Below are 23477 nucleotides of genomic sequence, written 5' to 3' on the forward strand. Positions count from 1 at the left end.
TAGATTTTTCAATTAATCGATGTTTTGATTTTCCCATTTCTTGACATTCGACTGTTTTGATTTTCCAATTCTTCAGTTCCTCAATTTTTCGATTTTTCAGGTTTTCGATTCTTCAATTTGTCGATTTCTCAACTTTCCGATGTTTCAGTTTTACATTTTTTTCAATTTTTCAAATTTGACTTCTATAAACTCTGTTTTTCGATTTTTCAATTCTTCAATTCTTCAATTTTTAGGGTTTTTGTTTTTTGAATTTTCCAATTTGATTTTTCGACTTCACTTTTTTGATTTTTTGATTTCCCAATTTTTTAAATTTCTCAGTTTTTGGATACATATTTCAGATTTGAGATTTTTCACTTTTTCAATTTTTCAGTTTTTCTATCTTTTTTCAATTTTCCGAAATTTCAGTTTTGGGATTTTTAAGACTATTTATTATTCAATCTTTTGATTTTACAATTTCTCAATTTTTCAATTTTTTTGATTTCTCAATTTTCCGATGTTTCAATGTTACGTTTTTTCAATTTTTCTCCCTTTCAAATTTACGATTTTTAAATATTTTAATTTTTCAATTTTTGAGTTTTCTAAATTCTCAATTTTTCGATTTTTCAATTAATCGATGTTTTGATTTTCCCATTTCTTAACATTCGAATGTTTCGATTTTCCAGTTCTTCAATTGTTCAATTTTTGGATTTTTCAGGTTTTCGATTCTTCAATTTCTCGATTTTTCAACTTTTCGATGTTTCAGTTTTAGGTTTTTTCAATTTTTCAAATTTGACTTCTATAAATTATGTTTTTCGATTTTTCATTTCTTCAATTCTTCAGTTTTTTAGATTTTTGTTTTTTCAATTTTCCAATTTGATTTTTAATTAAAAAAAATGGAAAATCAGAAATTTAATGAATTCCGAAAATTGAAAAACTGAAATATGCATAGAAGAACTGAAAACTCGAGAAATCGAAAAATCTAGAATTTTAAAAATTGAAAAATTAAAATTTCGAAAAGTTGAAAAATTGCGAAATCGTATCGAACAATTGAGAAATCGAAAAATAAAAAAATGCAAAAATCGAAAATTTGAAGAATGGAAAAATTGAAAATGTCAAAAATTAAAATACTGAAAAATTGAAACATCAAAAGCTGAAAAATCGAAAAACCGAAAAGCCGAAAAATCTCAATAATGTATTTATAAACCACAAGTTCAGGATTGTGCTACTAAAAAATTGATAACGTTATCTCAAAATTTTGCTGAATCAATTCTACTAAAAATGTGCAAAATATGATGAGTTTTTACTTGGAATTTATCATTGCATTCATATTTTTTTAGATTTGCTTATATACCTAGGTGGCTCAAAAAAATTAATGAATGAGTCAATTTATTCTATTGATTAAATCAGTCTCGACTCACTCCATTTTCCCAGAAATTTTTGGAATACTGTTATTTTTAGTCTAATCCACATTGATTTACGTGTCCTTGCAAAATGTTGATTTCATCACAAAACTGTGTACCCAAAGTAAAAATTTCAATTTTTCGAAATTTCAGTTTTGGGATTTTTCAGACTGTTTATTAGTCAATTTTCTGATTTTACAATTACTCAGTTTAACAATTTTTCGATTTCTCAATTTTCCAATGTTTCAATGTTACCCTTTTTCAATTTTTCTTCCCTTCAAATTTACGATTTTTAAATATTTCAGTTTTTCAATTTTTGACTTTTCTAAATTCTCAATTTTTCGATTTTTCAATTAATCGATGTTTTGATTTTGCCATTTCTTGACATTCGACTGTTTTGATTTTCCAATTCTTCAATTCTTCAATTTTTGGATTTTTCAGGTTTTCGATTCTTCAATTTGTCGATTTTTCAACTTTCCGATGTTTCAGTTTTAGGTTTTTCAATTTTTCAAATTTGACTTCTATAAACTCTGTTTTTCGATTTTTCAATTCTTCAATTCTTCAATTTTTAAGGTTTTTGTTTTTTCAATTTTCCAATTTGATTTTTCGACTTCATTTTCTTGACTTTTTGATTTCCCAATTTTTTTAATTTCTCAGTTTTTGGATACATATTTCAATTTTGAGATTTCCCCTTTTTCGATTCTTCAGTTTTACTTTCTTTTTTCAATTTTTCGAAATTTCAGTTTTGGGATTTTTCAGACAATTTATTATTAAATTTTTTGATTTTACAATTTTTCAATTTTTCGATTTCTCCATTTTCCGATGTTTCAATGTTACGTTTTTTCAATTTTTCTCCCTTTCAAATTTACGATTTTTTAATATTTTAATTTTTCAATTTTTGAGCTTTCTAAATTCTCAATTTTTCGATTTTTCAATTAATCGATGTTTTGATTTTCCCATTTCTTGACATTCGAATGTTTCGATTTTCCAGTTCTTCAATTCTTCAATTTTTGGATTTTTCAGGTTTTCGATCCTTCAATTTCTCGATTTTTCAACTTTTCGATGTTTCAGTTTTAGGTTTTTTCAATTTTTCAAATTTGACTTCTATAAATTCTGTTTTTAGATTTTTCATTTCTTCAATTCTTCAATTTTTTAGATTTTTGTTTTTTCAATTTTCCAATTTGATTTTTCGACTTCATTTTCTTGACTTTTTGATTTCCCAATTTTTTTAATTTCTCAGTTTTTGGATACATATTTCAATTTTGAGATTCCCCCTTTTTCGATTCTTCAGTTTTACTTTCTTTTTCAATTTTTCGAAATTTCAGTTTTGGGATTTTTCAGACAATTTATTATTAAATTTTTTGATTTTACAATTTTTCAATTTTTCGATTTCTCCATTTTCCGATGTTTCAATGTTACGTTTTTTCAATTTTTCTCCCTTTCAAATTTACGATTTTTAAATATTTTAATTTTTCAATTTTTGAGTTTTCTAAATTCTCAATTTTTCCATTTTTCAATTAATCGATGTTTTGATTTTCCCATTTTTTGACATTCGAATGTTTCGATTTTCCAGTTCTTCAATTCTTCAATTTTTGGATTTTTTAGGTTTTCGATTCTTCAATTTCTCGATTTTTCAACTTTTCGATGTTTCAGTTTTAGGTTTTTTCAATTTTTCGAATTTGACTTCTATAAGTTCTGTTTTTCGATTTTTCATTTCTTCAATTCTTCAATTTTTTAGATTCTTGTTTTTTCAATTTTCCAATTTGAATTTTAATTAAAAAAAATGGAAAATTAGAAATTTAATGAATTCCGAAAACTGAAAAACTGAAATATGCATAGAAGAACTGAAAATTCGAGAAATCGAAAAATCTAGAATTTTAAAAATTGAAACATTAAAATATCGAAAAGTTGAAAAATTGCGAAATCGTATCAGTGAAACATCGGACAATTGAGTAATCGAAAAATAAAAAAATGGAGAAATCGAAAATTTGAAGAATGGAAAAATTGAAAATGTCAAAAATTAAAATACTGAAAAATTGAAACATCAAAAGTTGAAAAATCGAAAAACCGAAAAGCCGAAAAATGTCAATAATGTATTTATAAACCACGAGTTCAGGATTATGCTACTAAAAAATTGATAACGTTATCTCAAAATTTTTAATTGAAAAACTGATAAATCAAGAAACTGAACAATCTAAATGCCGAAACATCCAAATCTCGATAAATCAAAATATTGAAAAATAGAAAAATTTAAAAAAGGAGAAATTAAAAAATTGAAAATTTGAAAAAACGAAATCTAAAACTGGGAAGTCGTAAAATCGAAAGATTAAGAAATCGAAACATTTGAAAAATTCGAAAACATGAAAAATAGAAATATCGAAGAACTGAAATGAAAAATCGAGAAATTGAAAAATCTGAAATATCGAAAAACTGAGAATCTAAAAAACTGAAGCATCGAGAAATCGAAAAATCAAATAAGTGAAATCGAAAAATCGAAACCTTCAAAAAAATCGAAAAATTGAAGAATTGAAGAACTGGAAAATCGAAGTAGTCGAATGTCAAGAGATAGGAACATCAAAACATCGATTAATTGAAAAATCGAAAAATTGAGAATTTAGAAATTCCAAAAATTGAAAAATTGAAATATTTAAAAATCGTAAAATTGAAGGGAAGAAAAATTGAAAAAACGTAGCATTGAAACATCGGAAAATTGAGAAATTAAAAAATCGAAAATTTAGAAAAACGAAAATCTAATACTGGGAAGTCAAAAAATCGAAAGATTAAGAACTCGAAACATTTGAAAAATTCGAAAACATGAAAAAATGAAATATCGAAGAACTGAAATAAAAAATCGAGAAATAGAAAAATCTGAATTGTTAAAAATCGTTAGGTATAGTAACTTTTATTTTACATTATTTATCGTGATTAAATCTGGCCTTACAATATAAATTACAAGTTTAAAAAATTTTCCTATAATCAAAAAACGCAAAATGATTGCCAAACTAGACCGCTTCCGAACTAAATCCCTAACCACAACAATTGGCATTCCTCAACTTAAACGTTAAATCGCACCAGTGAAAGGAAAATCGTATGCAATATCTGTACAAACAATTATTAATGATGTCAAGTAGATCCCGGACTCTTCTTCAGGATCTTCCCTCCGGTGTTAACCTCAACCAAAACCAATGGTCGTTCGAGCCGGATGTCCAATTCGAAAATTGTCCCTCGCAGCTAAAAATAACGAGACGTCTTAATATAGCCGGTTCTTAAGATATTCGTTCTGCGAAAGCTCCGCATGCAAAGCGGCAATCCTGAACCACCGGAATGAGATCACTCTCCTCACGAAGACCTCTCCTTTCCTTTGTATTTTAATTTATACGCGGCGAAGCCACTAAATCAGCCCGCTTCGTGCTATTATTTCATACTCCTTGGAAATTAGTCAGAAGAACACGTAATCTGTTCGACTACACTAGGATGTCGCCCGGCGTCGGAATCGTCCTCCACCTCGAAAATATGAATCATAAATAACCGGAAACGTCGGATTAAAGTCGCGAGATAATTCCGTCCGTATTTTGGCGGTAAAAATAAACACGCCAATATTTGCCCAGGCGTTGTCGCTGCTGCGTCAGTAACTCTATTTCTTCGGAGATTGATTTATCCGATCAGATCAAGAAGTCACCTTGTGTAAATTTATTAGTTTTATTGAGTTGAGCCCCTGAGCAGCCTTTCAACTTTTCCTTAAAATGCTCGAATTTATTTCCGAGGGAAGCATATCCGAAAGGCTGAAAAGTTAGCAAAGCTAATAGTGCCAGCCTTTGAATTCCTCCTTGTGAGGCGGATGAATGAGGCGGCGATCTATAGACGCACGTAATATGAGAATTTGAAAATCGAGATTACGAGAAGAACGTTTTAAACACATTCACATGAGAAAATCGGAGGATTTTTAGCTTCCTGCACGCAGCCAACGCAATCATCACGGTGTGACAGATCGAAAATAAAAAGTGTCAGTTATTACTACATACTATTGTAAGGGGCCCCAGTCGTCGCCCGCAAAATCGGTTTCAGTGAGAAGGATTATTTTTTGTAACTATGCAACCCAAAGTACCGATCCACGGCAGGTAGCGACCCAAGAGAGGAAAGATTATTAGAGAGCGGTTTAATGCTTTTTGTGAAAAATGTAAGCACTTTAGAACTTTTTTATATATGTAACTATGATACAATTTGGAGTCATTTGACACATTTTTTTTATACTTATTTGCTTTTTTTTCAATTTTATGCATATTAAAACTTATATGCTTATTTAATGCTTTTTTCGACGAATATGAGTTTTAATGCATATTTTGTTCAAATGCCGGCCTTGTCGGGATCGCAAATACTTGTTAGTTAGCCGTATCGTACCGTATGCATTTTACCTGGACTTGACCATTGAAGTACACTTACTCAAGACCCTTTCTTTGTGAATAGGTTCCGGTCGTTTGGGTAATAAAATTTTATTATAGGATTGGAAAAACACTCCATAGATTTTATGACTTTAAATCCTTACTTCCGTTGATGATGAATTAAAGCTTTTAACCAGATGTTCTTTTTCGGCACTTTGCGGCAAGACCGTAGAAGATTTTCTAGAAAAAAGGATTATTGTACCCAACTACCTACCTTAAAATTTTTCTAATGGAAACTTTTAAGTAAATGAACCGTTTATTTCACAACCATCAGTCTATCGCATCTGTCGTAGTACAGTGTTATACGTGGTTCTCCCTTGTTACATGTTGAGTTCTTTTTGGTAATATTACTATTATTTTAAAAGAATTCCGAAAGTAAAATCGACGCCGGATGAGTGAATAAGGGATTTTCCAGTATTAAAATTCGAAAACAACAAAATATTCTGCAGAGCTTGTGTGAAAACCGTAAGCCCACTAATTTTTTGTTTTATCTATTTTCCTTTGTTAATCCTGTATATGTACATTGTTTTAGATTCAAAGTGATAAAAAATATAACGTGACGCAACATGTCAGAACGACTCTTTTTTTCATTTTTTTATTTTTCGATTTCTCAATTGTCCGATGTTTCGCTGATATGATTTCGCAATTTTTCAACTTTTCGATGTTTTAATTTTTCAATTTTCAAAATTCTAGATTTTTCGATTTCTCGAGTTTTCAGTTCTTCTACGCATATTTCAGTTTTTCAATTTTCGGAATTCATTAAATTTCTGATTTTCCATTTTTTTTTAATTAAAAATCAAATTGGAAAATTGAAAAAACAAAAATCTAAAAAATTGAAGAATTGAAGAAATGAAAAATCGAAAAACAGAATTTTATAGAAGTCAAATTTGAAAAATTGAAAAAACCTAAAACTGAAACATCGAAAAGTTGAAAAATCGAGAAATTGAAGAATCGAAAACCTGAAAAATCCAAAAATTGAAGAATTGAAGAGCTGGAAAATCGAAACATTCGAATGTTAAGAAATGGGAAAATCAAAACATCGATTAATTGAAAAATCGAAAAATTGAGAATTTAGAAAACTCAAAAATTGAAAAATTAAAATATTTAAAAATCGTAAATTTGAAAGGGAGAAAAATTGAAAAAACGTAACATTGAAACATCGGAAAATTGAGAAATCAAAAAATTGAAAAATTGAGAAATTGTAAAATCAAAAGATTGAATAATAAATAGTCTTAAAAATTCCAAAACTGAAATTTCGAAAAACTGAAAAATTGAAAAAGTGAAAAATCTCAAATCTGAAATATGTATCCAAAAACTGAGAAATTTAAAAAATTGGGAAATCAAAAAATCAAAAAAGTGAAGTCGAAAAATCAAATTGGAAAATTCAAAAAACAAAAACCTTAAAAATTGAAGAATTGAAGAATTGAAAAATCGAAAAACAGAGTTTATAGAAGTCAAATTTGAAAAATTGAAAAAAATGTAAAACTGAAACATCGGAAAGTTGAGAAATCGACAAACTGAAGAATCGAATACCTGAAAAATCGAAAAATTGAGGAATTGAAGAATTGGAAAATCAAAACAGTCGAATGTCAAGAAATGGCAAAATCAAAACATCGATTAATTGAAAAATCTAAAAATTGAGAATTTAGAAAAGTTAAAAATTGAAAAACTGAAATATTTAAAAATCGTAAATTTGAAGGGGAGAAAAATTGAAAAAGGGTAACATTGAAACATTGGAAAATTGAGAAATCGAAAAATTGATAAACTGAGTGATTATATAATCAAAAAATTGACTAATAAATAGTCTGAAAAATCCCAAAACTGAAATTTCGAAAAATTGAAATTTTTACTTTAGGTACACAGTTTTGTGATGAAATCATCAACATTTTGCAAGGACACGTAAATCAATGTGGATTAGACTAAAAATAACAGTATTCCAAAAATTTCTGGGAAAATGAAGTGAGTCCAGACTGATTTAATCAATAGAATAAATTGACTCATTCATTAATTTTTTTGAGCCACCTAGGTATATAAGCAAATCTAAAAAAATATTAATGCAATGATAAATTACAAGTAAAAACTCATCATATTTTGCACATTTTTAGTAGAATTTATTCAGCAAAATTTTGAGATGACGTTATCAATTTTTTAGTAGCATAATCCTGAACTCGTGGTTTATAAATACATTATTGAGATTTTTCGGCTTTTCGGTTTTTCGATTTTTCAACTTTTGATGTTTCAATTTTTCAATATTTTAATTTTTGACATTTTCAATTTTTCCATTCTTCACATTTTCGATTTCTCCATTTTTTTATTTTTCGATTTCTCAATTGTCCGATGTTTGGCTGATACGATTTCGCAATTTTTCAACTTTTCGATATTTTAATGTTTCAATTTTTAAAATTCTAGATTTTTCGATTTCTCGAGTTTTCAGTTCTTCTACGCATATTTCAGTTTTTCAATTTTCGGAATTCATTAAATTTCTGATTTTCCATTTTTTTTTATTAAAAATCAAATTGGAAAATTGAAAAAACAAAAATCTAAAAAATTGAAGAATTGAAGAAATGAAAAATCGAAAAACAGAACTTATAGAAGTCAAATTTGAAAAATTGAAAAAACCTAAAACTGAAACATCGAAAAGTTGAAAAATCGAGAAACTGAAGAATCGAAAACCTGAAAAATCCAAAAATTGAAGAATTGAAGAACTGGAAAATCGAAACATTCGAATGTTAAGAAATGGGAAAATCAAAACATCGATTAATTGAAAAATCGAAAAATTGAGAATTTAGAAAACTCAAACATTGAAAAATTAAAATATTTAAAAATCGTAAATTTGAACGGGAGAAAAATTGAAAAAACGTAACATTGAAACATCGGAAAATTGAGAAATCAAAAAATTGAAAAATTGAGAAATTGTAAAATCAAAAGATTGAATAATAAATAGTCTTAAAAATTCCAAAACTGAAATTTCGGAAAATTGATAAAAAAAAATCTGAAAAATTGAAAAAGTGAAAAATCTCAAATCTGAAATATGTATCCAAAAACTGAGAAATTAAAAAAATTGGGAAATCAAAAAATCAAAAAAGTGAAGTCGAAAAATCAAATTGGAAAATTCAAAAAACAAAAACCTTAAAAATTGAAGAATTGAAAAATCGAAAAACAGAGTTTATAGAAGTCAAATTTGAAAAATTGAAAAAAATGTAAAACTGAAACATCGGAAAGTTGAGAAATCGACAAATTGAAGAATCGAAAACCTGAAAAATCGAAAAATTGAGGAATTGAAGAATTGGAAAATCAAAACAGTCGAATGTCAAGAAATGGCAAAATCAAAACATCGTTTAACTGAAAAATCTAAAAATTGAGAATTTAGAAAAGTCAAAAATTGAAAAACTGAAATATTTAAAAATCGTAAATTTGAAGGGGAGAAAAATTGAAAAAGGGTAACATTGAAATATTGGAAAATTGAGAAATCGAAAAATTGATAAACTTAGTAATTGTAAAATCAAAAAATTGATTAATAAATAGTCTGAAAAATCCCAAAACTGAAATTTCGAAAAATTGAAATTTTTACTTTAGGTGCACAGTTTTGTGATGAAATCATCAACATTTTGCAAGGACACGTAAATCAATGTGGATTAGACTAAAAATAACAGTATTCCAAAAATTTCTGGGAAAATGGAGTGAGTCGAGACTGATTTAATCAATAGAATAAATTGACTCATTCATTAATTTTTTTGAGCCACCTAGGTATATAAGCAAATCTAAAAAAATATTAATGCAATGATAAATTACAAGTAAAAACTCATCATATTTTGCACATTTTTAGTAGAATTTATTCAGCAAAATTTTGAGATGACGTTATCAATTTTTTAGTAGCATAATCCTGAACTCGTGGTTTATAAATACATTATTGAGATTTTTCGGCTTTTCGGTTTTTCGATTTTTCAACTTTTGATGTTTCAATTTTTCAATATTTTAATTTTTGACATTTTCAATTTTTCCATTCTTCACATTTTCGATTTCTCCATTTTTTTTATTTTTCGATTTCTCAATTGTCCGATGTTTCGCTGATACGATTTCGCAATTTTTCAACTTTTCGATATTTTAATGTTTCAATTTTTAAAATTCTAGATTTTTCGATTTCCCGAGTTTTCAGTTCTTCTATGCATATTTCAGTTTTTCAATTTTCGGAATTCATTAAATTTGAGACTTCCAAATTCTGTTTTTCGATTTTTCAATTAATCGATTTTTGATTTTCCCATTTCTTGACATTCGACTGTTTCGATTTTCTAGTTCATCAATTCTTTAATTTTTCGATTTTTCAGGTTTTTGAATTTTTGAAGGTTTCGATTTTTCGGTTTCACTTTTTTGATTTTCCAATTTCTCAATGTTTCAATTTTTTAGATTCTCTGTTTTTCGATATTTCGGTTCTTCGAATTATCGGTGTGTTGATTTTTTCACTTTTTCTGTTTTTCAATTTTTCGATTTTTAACATTTCAGATTTTTCAATTTCTCGATATTTCAATTTTCATGTTTTCTAATTTTTCAAATGTTTCGATTTTTTAATCTTTCGATTTTTCGACTTCCCAGTTTTAGATTTTCGTTCTTTAAAATTTTCGATTGTTTAATTTATCCCTTTTAAAATTTTTCTATTTTTCAATGTTTCGATTTCCCGATTTATCGAGATTTGGATGTTTCGACTTTAGATGGTTCACTTTCTCGATTTATCAAAAATTTTTGGATTTTCAGTTTTTCCATTTTTCGGTTTTTTCGTTTTTTATTTTTCCGCTGATAGATTTTTGATTTTCCAATTTTTCAACTTTTAACTTTTCGTTTTTTCGGTTTCTCAATTTTTGGATTTTTCGACTTCTCGATTTGTCGATCTTTTCATTTTTCGATTTGTCGGTTTTTTGTTTTTTACTTTTCGGATTTTCGGTTTTTAAATTTTCCAGTTTTTCGATGTTTCGGTTTTCCAATTATTGGATGTTTCGGTTTTCCAATTATTCGATTTTTTAAATTTTGGAGTTTCGATTTCTCGATTTTTCGTTTTTCAATTTTTTAAATCTTAGATTTTTGAATTTTTAATTTTTTCGATTTTTTAATGTTTCAATTTTTCGATTGTCAGTTCCTCCTCGATATTTGTATTTTTCGATTCTTCAATTTCTCGATTTCTCAATTTTCCGATGTTTCAGGTTTACGATTTTTTAATTTAATTCCTCTTCAATTTTACGACTTTTAAATATATATTTCGATTTTTTAATTTTTCAAATTTGACTTCTATAAACTCTCAGTTTTTCGATTTTTCATTTCTTCAATTCTTCAATTTTTTAGGTTTTCGATTTTTCAATTTTCCAATTTTTTAAGGTTTTTATTTTTCGATTTTGCGTTTTTGACTTTTTGATTTTTCAATTGTTTTAATTTCTCAGTTTTTGGATACTTATTTCAGTTTTGAGATTTTTCACTTTTTCGATTCTTCAATTTCTCGATTTTTCAATTTTCCGATGTTTCAGGTTTACGTTTTTTCAGTTTTACTCCTGTTCAATTTTACGACTTTTGAATATTTCGATTTTTCTATTTTTCCAATTTGACTTCTATAAATTCCCAGTTTTTCGATTTTTCATTTCTTCAATTCTTCAATTTTTTAGTTTTTTGATGTTTCAATGTTCCAATTTTTTTAAGCTTTGATTTTTCGACTTCACTTTTTGACTTTTTGATTTCCCAATTTTTTTAATTTCGCAGTTTTTGGATACATATTTCAGTTTTGAGATTTTTGACTTTTTCGATTCTTCAGTTTTTCTTTCTTTTTCAATTTTTCGAAATTTCAGTTTTGGAATTTTTCAGATTATTTTTTATTTAATTTTTTGATTTTACAATTTCTCAATTTTTCAATTTTCGATGTTTCAATGTTACGTTTTTTCAATATTTCTCCCCTTGAATTTTAACAATTTAAATATTTAAATTTTTTAATTTTTGATTTTTCTTAATTCTCAATTTTTCGATTTTTCAATTAGTTGATGTTTTGATGTTCCTATTTCTTGACATTCGACTCTTCTTCAATTCTTCAATTTTTCGATTTTTTGAAGGTTTCGATTTTTCAATTTCACTTTTTTCGATTTCTCAATGTTTCAATTTTTTAGATTCTCAGTTTTTCGATATTTCAGATTTGAAATTTCTCAATATTTCGATTGTTTGAATTATCGCTGTGTTGATTTGTTTACTTTTTCAGTTTTTCAATTTTTTGATTTTTAACATTTCAGATTTTTCAATTTCTCGATTTTTCATTTCAGTTCTTCGATATTTCAATTTTTCATGTTTTCGAATTTTTCAAATGTTTCGATTTTTCGACTTCCCAGTTTTAGATTTTCGATTTTTCAAATTTTCGATTTTTTAATTTCTCCTTTTTAAAATTTTTCTATTTTTCAATGTTTTGATTTCTCGATTTATCAGTTTTTTAACTTTTAACTTTTCGATTTTTCCATTTTGACCTATTCGGTTTCTCGATTTTTTGACTTTTCGACTTCTCGATTTCTCGCTCTTTTGATTTTTCGATTTCTCGGTTTTTTGATTTTTTACTTTTCGGATTTTCGGTTTTTCGAAATTTTCGTTAGGTTTGAAAAATTCCTGGTTTTGAAAGAGTTGTTTAAAAGTCCACGAATATTTCTAGGATGTAGGTAAATCTCAAAATACAAAAATATGACGTTTTTATAGTTCCAAGATTTTAGAAATTTTCGATTAAAAATTATTTTTTTTAATCCTAAAAGTTGTATGTTTTTAATCTTAAAAATAACTGTATGACATTGAGCGATTCTGGAAAAATTGTTGCTAAATATTTTTCCAGATTTTTTCGTGGGTTCTCGAAAAAACGGCTAAATTTTCATGTTGAAAAATATAACGTATTTATGGTCCCGTAGCAACATTTTAGAACCATCATTCAGTTTGAAATCATTTTTTTTAATCCTGAAAATTGCTATAATTCGTTGGACGACTCTGGAAAATGACAGGAATTTTCAAAAAATTAGGCGGAAAATAACTTCAAAAGGTTAAAATCTGCAAAAAAAAAAAATCATTTCGGTAATTTTTGAAGATGGTCGAGGAAAATAAAAATTTTTATGGAAATGAAATTGAAATTTTGAAGGATTTTACAAAGTTTCAATTTTTAATTGTTAAACTTTCCGATTTCTCAATTTTAAAATTATAACATCGAAAAAAATATTGAAAAAATAAAGGAATTGTAAAAATTGTGACATGAAATCGAGAAATTGAACATAAAAAAACCGACAATATGAAAAGCAAAATCAAAAATTTTCAATTTTTGAATTTTTAAATTTTAGATTTTTCAATCTTTTGATATTTTAATTTTTCAATATTTCTTAATCTTTCGATTTTTTGACTTCCTGGTTTTAGATGTTCTGTTTTTCAATTTTTCGATTTGTTAATTTTTCATTCCCGGTTTATCGAGATTTGATTGTTCAGGTTTTCGATTTGTCAGTTTTTCAATTGTTTATTTTGGCCTATTTCGGTTTTCAGTTTTTCCAGTTTTCCATTTTTCCGCTTTTCCAATTTTTCAACTTTTAACTTTTTCTTTCTCGTTTGTTCTATTTTTGGGTTTTTCGACTTCATCACTTTTCGATTTCTCGTTCTTTTGATCTTTCAATCTCTCAAATTTTCAGTTTTTCGAATTTTTAAGTTTTTTGATTTCTCGATTTATCGAGATTTGGATTGTCAATTTCTCAATTCATAAATTGTTCAGTTTTTAATTTTTCGATTTTTCGATTTTGGCTTATTTCGGTTTCTCAATTGTTCGACTTTTCGACTCCACGATTTCTTGATCTTTTGATTTTTCGATTTCTCGGTTATTCGATTTTCCAGTTTTTCGATGTTTCGATTTTTCAGTTATCCGATTTTTTTAATTTGGGAGTTTCGATTTCTCGATTTTTCGTTATTCGGTTTTTAAATTTTAGATTTTTGAATTTTACATTTTTTCGATTTTCAGTTTTTCGATTAAAAATTCATTTTCTTTAAATCCTAAAATTTGTATGTTTATAATCTTAAAAATAACTGTATGACATTGAGCGATTCTGGAAAAATTGTTGCTAAATGTTTTTCCAGATTTTTTCGTGGGTTCTCGAAAAAACATCTAAATTTTCATATTGAAAAATATAACCTATTTATGGTCCCGTAGCAAAATTTTAGAACCATCATTCAGTTTGAAATAATTTTTTTTAATCCTGAAAATTGCTATAATTCATTGGACGATTCTGGAAAATGACAGGAATTTTCAAAAAATTAGGCGGAAAATAACTTCAGATGGTTAAAATCTGCAAAAAAAAAAATCATTTCGGTAATTTTTGAAGATGGTCGAGGAAAATTAAAATTTTTATGAAAATGAAATGAAGGATTTTACGAAGTTTCAATTTTTAATTATTAAACTTTCCGATTTCTCAATTTTAAAATGATAAAATCGAAAAAAATATTGAAAAAATAAAGAAATTGTAAAAAGGAAAAATTGTGATATGAAATAGAGAAATTGAAAATAAAATAGCGACAATATGAAAAGCAAAATCAAAAATTCTAAAATCGAAAAGTGGAAAAATGGAAAAATTGAAAAATCGAGAAATGTACATTAAAAAAATTTGAATATCGAAAAGCCGAGAAATCGAGAAATGAAAACATCGAATAAACTGAAAAATTGAAACATCAAAGATCGGAAAATAGAAAATTAGAAAAATCGAAAAATTGAAATATTAAAAAATTGTAAAATCGAAATACTGATAAAAAACTTGAAAGATGGAAAAACCGAAAAATCAAAAATAAACAGGAAATGGAGAAATCGAAAAATCTAAAATTTAGGATGTAAAAAAAATTGAATTGGAAAGCTGAACATCAAAAACTGAACCAATAAAAAACCGAAATATTGATAAATTAAAAAGTCGGTAAAACAAAAAATAGTAGTGTATGAAGTCTTTAGAGCCACCTTTTAAAATATCATTGAACGGAATAATAAATAAATAACAACTTCGCCCTACGTATTTATTTTTAGAATAAATGATTTATTATGTTATTATAATTTTCGTTTTTGTTCGATAAAATTCCGAGATAGCGTAAACGAACTATTTCGACCCTACTCCTATAACTATCAAACAGATCTAAACCTTCACATCAGCTCACAGACAGGACGACAGCTGACAGACAGACGGAAACGGAAGACTGACACTTTCGCATTCCGCAAGCCGCGAAACGTCACACCAACACAAAATCATACATCCATTTAACATTCTCGGCTAGAAACCACAAACCTGATCATTAAAAAAATGTAACTGATACAGCTCAATGGCCACCCTCGCCGCCAATAAAAACGCAGCTTTTCGACTCCTTCCTCTGGAGGTCGCAGTTGCCAAGTTATAAGTTACGAGGGTGTTAGGTTAATGGTGGAGAAAATTAGGTGGCGTCAGCTCCGCTTCATTGCATCCGTGAATCTAAAGCGTAAATTACACACACCGACACCAAAAAGGGCATGCGGCAATAATCTGATAACGTTTTATATGCGAGTGTAATTCTCGCGAACATATTCCACCGGAGGGCTGAAAATCCAAGAAACGACTATTTAAATTTTGATCAGATCGCAGAAAAAATCCCGGGAAAAATCGTTCATTAAAGTTCGATGCATCGACGACAAATAAGTGTATTCTCCCCGAGGCGTTTGCCCTTTGTGCCGGCAATCAGGGCATCCCGCCGATCGAAACGTGAGCGCAAATCGAGAATAGAAGAGACAGATTGGTGACGGACGGCGGCGGCGGCGATCGGGGCGTGACGACTGATCAAACTGCGGGCCCTAAATCAACCCTTTAACCCCAAATTTACGGAACAAGTGTGCGCGTACAGCAAAAATCCATCCGAGTTAATAGATTTTTGAGCTACGAATTTGTGGGACTAGTTTTCGGCGAAATCAAAGGAGCTAAGTTTTCCGCGTCCTGGAAGATTATACGGCTGTTGTATAATTAGGGTATTGTGAGGGCGACAATGGAGCACTTAATAAAGCAAACCCACAGTTGGAAGTAATCTCGGCGGCTCTTACTATTCCAGAGGCGGATTAAAAAAAATATACCGTATATCAGTTTGGATAGATGTAGTGTAATACCAGAGAACATAGAGAAGCGTCATAGTTTAAATTAAATGACGGTTGAGGGCTCCTCGACTTATGTTGGCAACAGTGTTTGTTTGTAACTAGGAATAAAATTAACTAGAAAAAATGTCATAATATTTTTAACGACATGTTTTACTTTCGACAAATTGACACTAGATTTACCAGAATATTACAAGCTGCTTACTGTTTCCTTCACTTTAATTCAGGTCACACGAATTACAGTTCGTCGTCTGAGAACTCGTTTGATCTACAGACCACAGCGCACTCAAGCCAATATCGACTCTAAGGGTTCGGAAACGATTTGATTTATAAGCCATGATTCGTAATCCTAACCGGTTTCGACCATAGTTTCTTGCTGTTTGCGAAATTTTAGTTATGAGGATTTTTCAGTTTACTCCTATTTATTATTCAATTTTTGGATTTTACAATTTTTCAATTTTTCAATTTCTCGGTTTTCAGTTTTTCTCTTCAATTTTACGATTTTTAACTATTTCGATTTTTCAATTTTTGACTTTTATAAACTCTTTATTTGTCGATTTTTCAATTAATTGATTTTTCAGGTTTTTTGGTTTTTCAATTTTTCAATTTTTTCAGGTTTTGATTTTTCAACTCCACTTTTTTGATTCTTCGATTTCTCAATTTTTCTATTTTTTTAAGTTCTCAGTTTTTAGACATTTCAGTTTTGTGATTTTTCAAGTTTACTTGTTATCCAATTTTTTGATTTTTTAAGGTTTCGATATTTCGACTTCACTTTTTTCATTTTTCGATTCTTTGGATATTTCAGTTTTGGGATTTTTCGATATTTCTGTTCTTCGACTTTTCCATGTTTGACTTTTGGATTTTTGGATATGTCGACTTTTTACTTTTTCGATTTTTAAATTTTAGATTTTTTGATTTCTCGATTTTTCCTTTCAGTTCTTCGATAGTTTAATTTTTCAAGTTTTAAAATTTTTCAAGTGTTTCGATTTCTTAATCTCTTGATTTTTCGACTTCCTGGTTTTAGATTTTCTGTTTTTCAATTGTCATTTTGTTAATTTTTCAAATGTGACATTTATAAACTCTCAATTTTTCGATTTTTCAATTAATCGATGTTTTGATTTTCCCATTTTTTGACCTTCGAGTGTTCCGATTTTCTTGTTCTTTAATTCTTTAATTTTTTGATTTTTCAGTTTTTCGATATTTCAGTTTTGGGATTTTTCAATATTTCTGTTCTTCAACTTTTCCATTTTTGACTTTTGGATTTTTGGATGTGTCGACTTTTTACTTTTTCGATTTTTAAATTTTAGATTTCTCAATTTTTTGGTATTTTAATTTTTCAATGTTTAAAATTTTTGATTTTTCGATTTCTCGATTTTTCATTTCAGCTTTGCCATATTACAATTTTTCAAATGTTTCGATTTCTTAATCTTTTGATTTTTCGACTTCCCGGTTCTAGATTTTGTTTTTCAATTGTCGTTTTTTCAATTTTTCGATTTTTCAAATTTAGATTTTTCAGTTTTTTGATATTTTAAATTTTCAATATTTAAAATTTTAGATTTCTTGTTTTCTCGATTTTTCATTTCAGTTCTTCGATAGTTTAATTTTTCAAGTTTTCGAATTTTTCAAGTGTTTCGACTTCTTAATCTTTTGATTTTTCGACTTCCTGGTTTTAGATGTTCTGTTTTTCAATTGTCATTTTGTTAATTTTTCAAATTTGACTTTAATAAACTCTCAATTTTTCGATTTTTCAATTAATCGATGTTTTGATTTTCCCATTTTTTGACCTTCGAGTGTTCCGATTTTCTTGTTCTTTAATACTTTAATTTTTTGATTTTTCAGTTTTTCGATATTTCAGATTTGGGAATTTTCAATATTTCTGTTCTTCGACTTTTCCATTTTTAACTTCTGGATTTTTGGATGTGTCTACTTTTTACTTTTTCGATTTTTCAATTTTAGATTTCTCAATTTTTTGGCATTTTAATTTTTCAATATTTAAATTTTTTGATTTTTCGATTTCTCGATTTTTCATTTCAGCTTTGCCATATTTCAATTTTTCAAATGTTTCGATTTCTTAATCTTTTGATTTTTCGACTTCCCGGTTCTAGATTTTGTTTTTCAATTGTCGTTTTTTCAATTTTTCGATTTTTCAAATTTAGATTTTTCAGTTTTTTGATATTTTAAATTTTCAATATTTAAAATTTTAGATTTCTTGTTTTTTCGATTTTTCATTTCAGTTCTTCGATAGTTTAATTTTTCAAGTTTTCGAGTTTTTCAAGTGTTTCGATTTCTTAATCTTTTGATTTTTCGACTTCCTGGTTTTAGATTTTCTGTTTTTCAATTGTCATTTTGTTAATTTTTCAAATTTGACTTTTATAAACTCTCAATTTTTCGATTTTTCAATTAATCGATGTTTTGATTTTCCCATTTCTTGACCTTCGAGTGTTCCGATTTTCTTGTTCTTCAATTCTTAAATTTTTTGATTTTTCAGGTTTTTGATTTTTCAATTTTTCGATTTTCTAAGGTTTCTATTTTTCGACTTCACTTTTTTACTTTTTCGATTTTTCAATTTTTAAATTTTTAAATTTTAGATTTTTCAATCTTTCGATATTTTAATTTTTCATATTTCTTATTCTTTCGATTTTTCGACTTCCAGGTTTTAGATTTTCTGTTTTTCGATTTTTCGATTTGTTAATTTTTCATTCCCGATTTATCGAGATTTGATTGTTCAGGTTTTCGATTTATCAGTTTTTCAATTTTTTATTTTGGCCTATTTCGGTTTCTCAGTTTTTCCAGTTTTCCATTTTTTCGTTTTCTAATTTTTCCGCTTTTCCAATTTTTCAACTTTTAACTTTTTGTTTGTTGATTTCTGTATTTTTCGATTTTTCGACTTCATCACTTTTCGATTTCTCATTCTTTTGATTTTTCAATCTCTCAATTTTTCAATTTTTAGAATTTTTAAGTTTTTTGATTTCTCGATTTATCGAGATTTGGATTTTTCGATATTTTGCTTGTCAATTTCTCAATTTATAAATTGTTCGGTTTTTAACTTTTCGATTTTTCGATTTTGGCCTATTTCGGTTTCCCAATTGTTCGACTTTTCGACTCCACGATTTCTTGATCTTTTGATTTTTCGATTTCTCGGTTTTTCGATTTTCCAGTTTTTCGATGTTTCGATTTTTCAGTTATCCGATTTTTTAAATTTGGGAGTTTCGATTTCTCAATTTTTCGTTATTCGGTTTTTAAATTTTAGATTTTTGAATTTTACATTTTTTCGATTTTCTGATGTTTCATTTTTCGATTTTCAGTTTTTCGATGTTTCGATTTTTTAATGCTTCGGTTTTACGATTTTTTAGGGTTTCGTTTTTTCGATTAATCGATGTTTTGATTTTCCCATTTCTTGACCTTGGAGTGTTCCGATTTTCTTGTTCTTCAATTCTTTAATTTTTTTATTTTTCAGGTTTTTGATTTTTCAATTTTTCGATTTTCTAAGGTTTCTATTTTCCGACTTCACTTTTTTGATTTTTCGATTTTTCAGTTTTTAGATATTTCAGTTTTAGGATTTTTCAATATTTCAATTCTTCGGCTTTTCTATTTTTGACTTCCGGATTTTTTGATGTGTCTACCTTATTACTTTTTCGATTTTTGAATTTTTGAATTTTTAAATTTTAGATTTTTCAATTTTTCGATATTTTAATTTTTCAATATTTCTTAATCTTTCGATTTTTCGACTTCCTGGTTTTAGATGTTCTGTTTTTCAATTTTTCGATTTGTTAATTTTTCATTCCCGATTTATCGAGATTTGATTGTTTAGGTTTTCGATTTGTCAGTTTTTCAATTTTTTATTTTGGCCTATTTCGGTTTCTCAGTTTTTCCAGTTTTCCATTTTTTCGTTTTCTGATTTTTCCGCTTTTCCAATTTTTCAACTTTTAACCTTTTGTTTGTCGATTTTTCTATTTTTCGATTTTTCGACTTCATCGCTTTTCGATTTCTCGTTCTTTTGATGTTTCAATCTCTCAATTTTTCAATTTTTCGAATTTTTAAGTTTTTTGATTTCTCGATTTATCGAGATTTGGATTTTTCGATATTTTGATTGTCAATTTCTCAATTTATAAATTGTTCAGTTTTTAACTTTTCGATTTTTCGATTTTGGCCTATTTCGGTTTCTCAATTGTTTGACTTTTCGACCCCACGATTTTTTGATCTTTTGATTTTTCGATTTCTCGGTTTTTCGATTTTCCAGTTATCAGATTTTTTAAATTTTGGAGTTTCGATTTCTCGATTTTTCGTTATTCGGTTTTTAAATTTTAGATTTTTGAATTTTACATTTTTTCGATTTTCAGTTTTTCGATATTTTGATTTTTTAATGTTTGGGTTTTACGATTTTTTAGGGATTCGATTTTTCGATTAATCGATGTTTTGATTTTCCCATATTTTGATTTTCGAGTGTTCCGATTTTCTTGTTCTTCAATTCTTTAATTTTTTGAATTTTCAGATTTTTGATCTTTCAATGTTTCGATTTTCTAAGGTTTCTATTTTTCGACTTCACTTTTTTGATTTTTCGATTTTTCAGTTTTAGGATTTTTCAATATTTCAATTCTTCGGCTTTTCTATTTTTGACTTCCGGATTTTTCGATGTGTCTACCTTATTACTTTTTCGATTTTTCAATTTTTGAATTTTTAAATTTTAGATTTTTCAATCTTTTGATATTTTAATTTTTCAATATTTCTTAATCTTTCGATTTTTCGACTTCCTGGTTTTAGATATTCTGTCTTTCAATTTTTCGATTTGTTAATTTTTCATTCCCGATTTATCGAGATTTGATTGTTCAGGTTTTCGCTTTATCAGTTTTTCAATTTTTTATTTTGGCCTATTTCGGTTTCTCAGTTTTTCCAGTTTTCCATTTTTTCGTTTTCTGATTTTTCCGCTTTTCCAATTTTTCAACACTTAACTTTTTGTTTGTCGATTTCTCTATTTTTCGATTTTTCGACTTCATCAATGTTCGATTTGTCGTTCTTTTGATCTTTCAATCTTTCAATTTTTCAGTTTTTCGATTTTTTAAATTTGGGGGTTTCGATTTCTCGATTTTTTGTTATTCGGTTTTTAAATTTTAGATTTTTGAATTTTACATTTTTTCGATTTTCACTTCTTCGATATTTTTATTTTTCAATGTTTCGGTTTTACGATTTTTTAAGGTTTCGATTTTTCTATTATTAAATTTCTCGATTTTTCGAATTTTCGATTATTTTTATTTTTCTTTTTTTTTCTCACTGTTAATATCATACAAATATTGTCACTAAAAACATTTAAAAATTCATAGAAAATAGAATTCAAGATTCAAAATTAAATGTTAAACTGTTGTTTCCTAATTTTGATTTTTTTTTTTTTTAATCTGGACATTTCGGGTAAAATCTCAATTCGGATTCATAAACTATATGTGTAATACTATGTTATTTGATACAATTTAAAACCCATTTACCATGTACAATTTTGAAGTGACGTCATCACATTAGTGGTGGGGATGATTAACCAAATTTTGGTACATGATATACCTAATATAAATACAAAATTTGACAACAATCGGCCCAGTACTTTTGGAGATTATCTGTCTAATAAAAATCCGGGACGGCACACAGACGGACAGACAGACAGACGGAAACGGGGGTCATGATAGGTCGAGAAAATGCAAAAGTAGAGAGTCGGCCGACGGATATAACAAACAAATGTGTTAGTCTTGAAGTAGTCAATTCTTGGGGTATATCAGAGTGCATGCTCCTTCTGCTATAATTAAAGACCTCACTCCCATAAAATATGCTAATCAAGACTTACACGACCTCGGTAATCCTCTCCCGTTATTAGCCCCTTTTCCCCAGTGGTTGAAACGTGACCATATGCATTAACGCAACTGCTTATTTTTCAGGTTTTCGACGTCGCCTGCAATTACTGAAATGGGCAAAGGGGACAAACGAGGAAGTCAGCGCTCGGACAGTGGTATGGTACCTTATAAACTCTGCGAATATTTACTCCAAAAATTTGTTACTTGATCAAAATATGTATTGAAAGCTTCAACGTGGTAATTTTTTCCACAAAGAAGTATTATTATTATTGTTATTATTATTAATCGATCGAATCAAAATTCGCGGAAAGCGATTTTCCAGCGGCGGCTTGTCCTGCACCACCTAAATGCATTAAAATGACGTGCTATCGGGGATTACATCAACGGATTTCGGCTTTCAAATAACTAGAGTGGAGTTAAACTCGATTACGCGGAAGTACGTCATCGGACTACCCTTGCTCTATTCGACCCGCCTGGGCCGGCTTTGCCATGGTTACGTTCCGAGCGAATACCGGGTGTCCCAGCCACACTCTCATTACTTCAATTTTCCCGAAAATCGAGCACTAAATAAAGCCGATTCTCCGCCGGTTATTTGTGTCAGTGTGCGCCGGCAGTCGTAATTCTGTTAAATTACCCCAAATTACATTAAACCGGCGAGTCCTCAGACGCACTTAAGTGAAACAAATTCGGTCGGAATCGTTGCGGCACAGCTTCGACTCGCGATTTTGGCGGTTGCGTCATCGTCTGGCAGCGTTAATGTTGTTATCAAAAACCGCAGCGGTTTCTCCCTGGATCCGCGTTCGTTGACTTAAAAAATCGCGAGTGATTTTGTGTCGTTGGCAGTGTTGTAAATAATGTCAAAGCTCGAGTTTACGTAATTCGGCAAATGAATTAAACCTGCTCGCAAATTCATGTGCGACCGGAAATTCTTAGCTTGGCGGGGAATTTAAAACGTGATAGACGGAAATTAACCTATTACGGCGAGGTCCTGCGTCTCTAGTTTGAGGGAGGGGGAAGTGTCCCGGGGCGAAGCGCGATTATTACAAATGGACGGTAGTTGGGTGTGTTTATGATAGGAAATAAAATTAGAAGCGATCCTTGCAGAAATTACATTAAATTCCAAATTTAAACAAACACAGATCCTTAGAGAGCGGATTTATAAGCACAAAAAAATTAAGAATAAGCGCTTAAATAAGCACAACATTTTCAATAATAAAAAAGTTTTATTTTAAGCAAAAAAGCATTAAAAACATAATCATATTACAAATCAAAGAACACTTCTTAGAACTTTGGATAAAATATTATTTCAATAATCCTAGACTTTATATTTTACACACGTGTTTCAATTTTCTTTAAAACAATTTATGATTGTAATATGTTCCAAGTTGTCCACTGTAAAATTTTTTCGCCGATCATTTAAAATGTGTTTAAAATTGGAGAATGTGCGTTCAACATCCACACTCGTTGGCGCAAATTTGAATTTTACAACTAATGTTGAATCTAACTCCAAATTTTCCACCTTCTGGCCTTGTAAAACACGAGCAACGTCGGAAAGAACACCGAAACCTGCATTTTTATTTAACACTTCGTCAAGTTTTTGAGATACTCTAGTACCAATATCACCCCTTACTGCGTTTGCTTGTTGTTTAAATTCTTTCACTAAGTTTAGGGCATCTACCAACAAAATGTTGGGTTTTTCTAA

At 28.4% G+C, this 23477-nt stretch overlaps 1 protein-coding gene across 1 annotated transcript in view; it reads left to right on the top strand.

Moving 5' to 3' along the window:
• LOC135128710 (uncharacterized) overlaps positions 1-23477 on the top strand; it is a 263420-nt gene that overhangs the window by 26296 nt on the left and 213647 nt on the right. Inside the window, exon 2 of the mRNA XM_064055742.1 lies at positions 21860-21930. Within this exon, the coding sequence (XP_063911812.1) occupies positions 21888-21930 (43 nt within the window). The 5' untranslated portion in view covers positions 21860-21887. The remainder of the gene's footprint in view (positions 1-21859; positions 21931-23477) is intronic.

Source organism: Zophobas morio, unplaced genomic scaffold (assembly GCF_036711695.1).
Source record: "Zophobas morio isolate AGI-343-1 ecotype UQ-CSIRO unplaced genomic scaffold, CSIRO_AGI_Zmor_V1 ptg000014l, whole genome shotgun sequence".
Classification (NCBI taxonomy): domain Eukaryota; kingdom Metazoa; phylum Arthropoda; class Insecta; order Coleoptera; family Tenebrionidae; genus Zophobas; species Zophobas morio.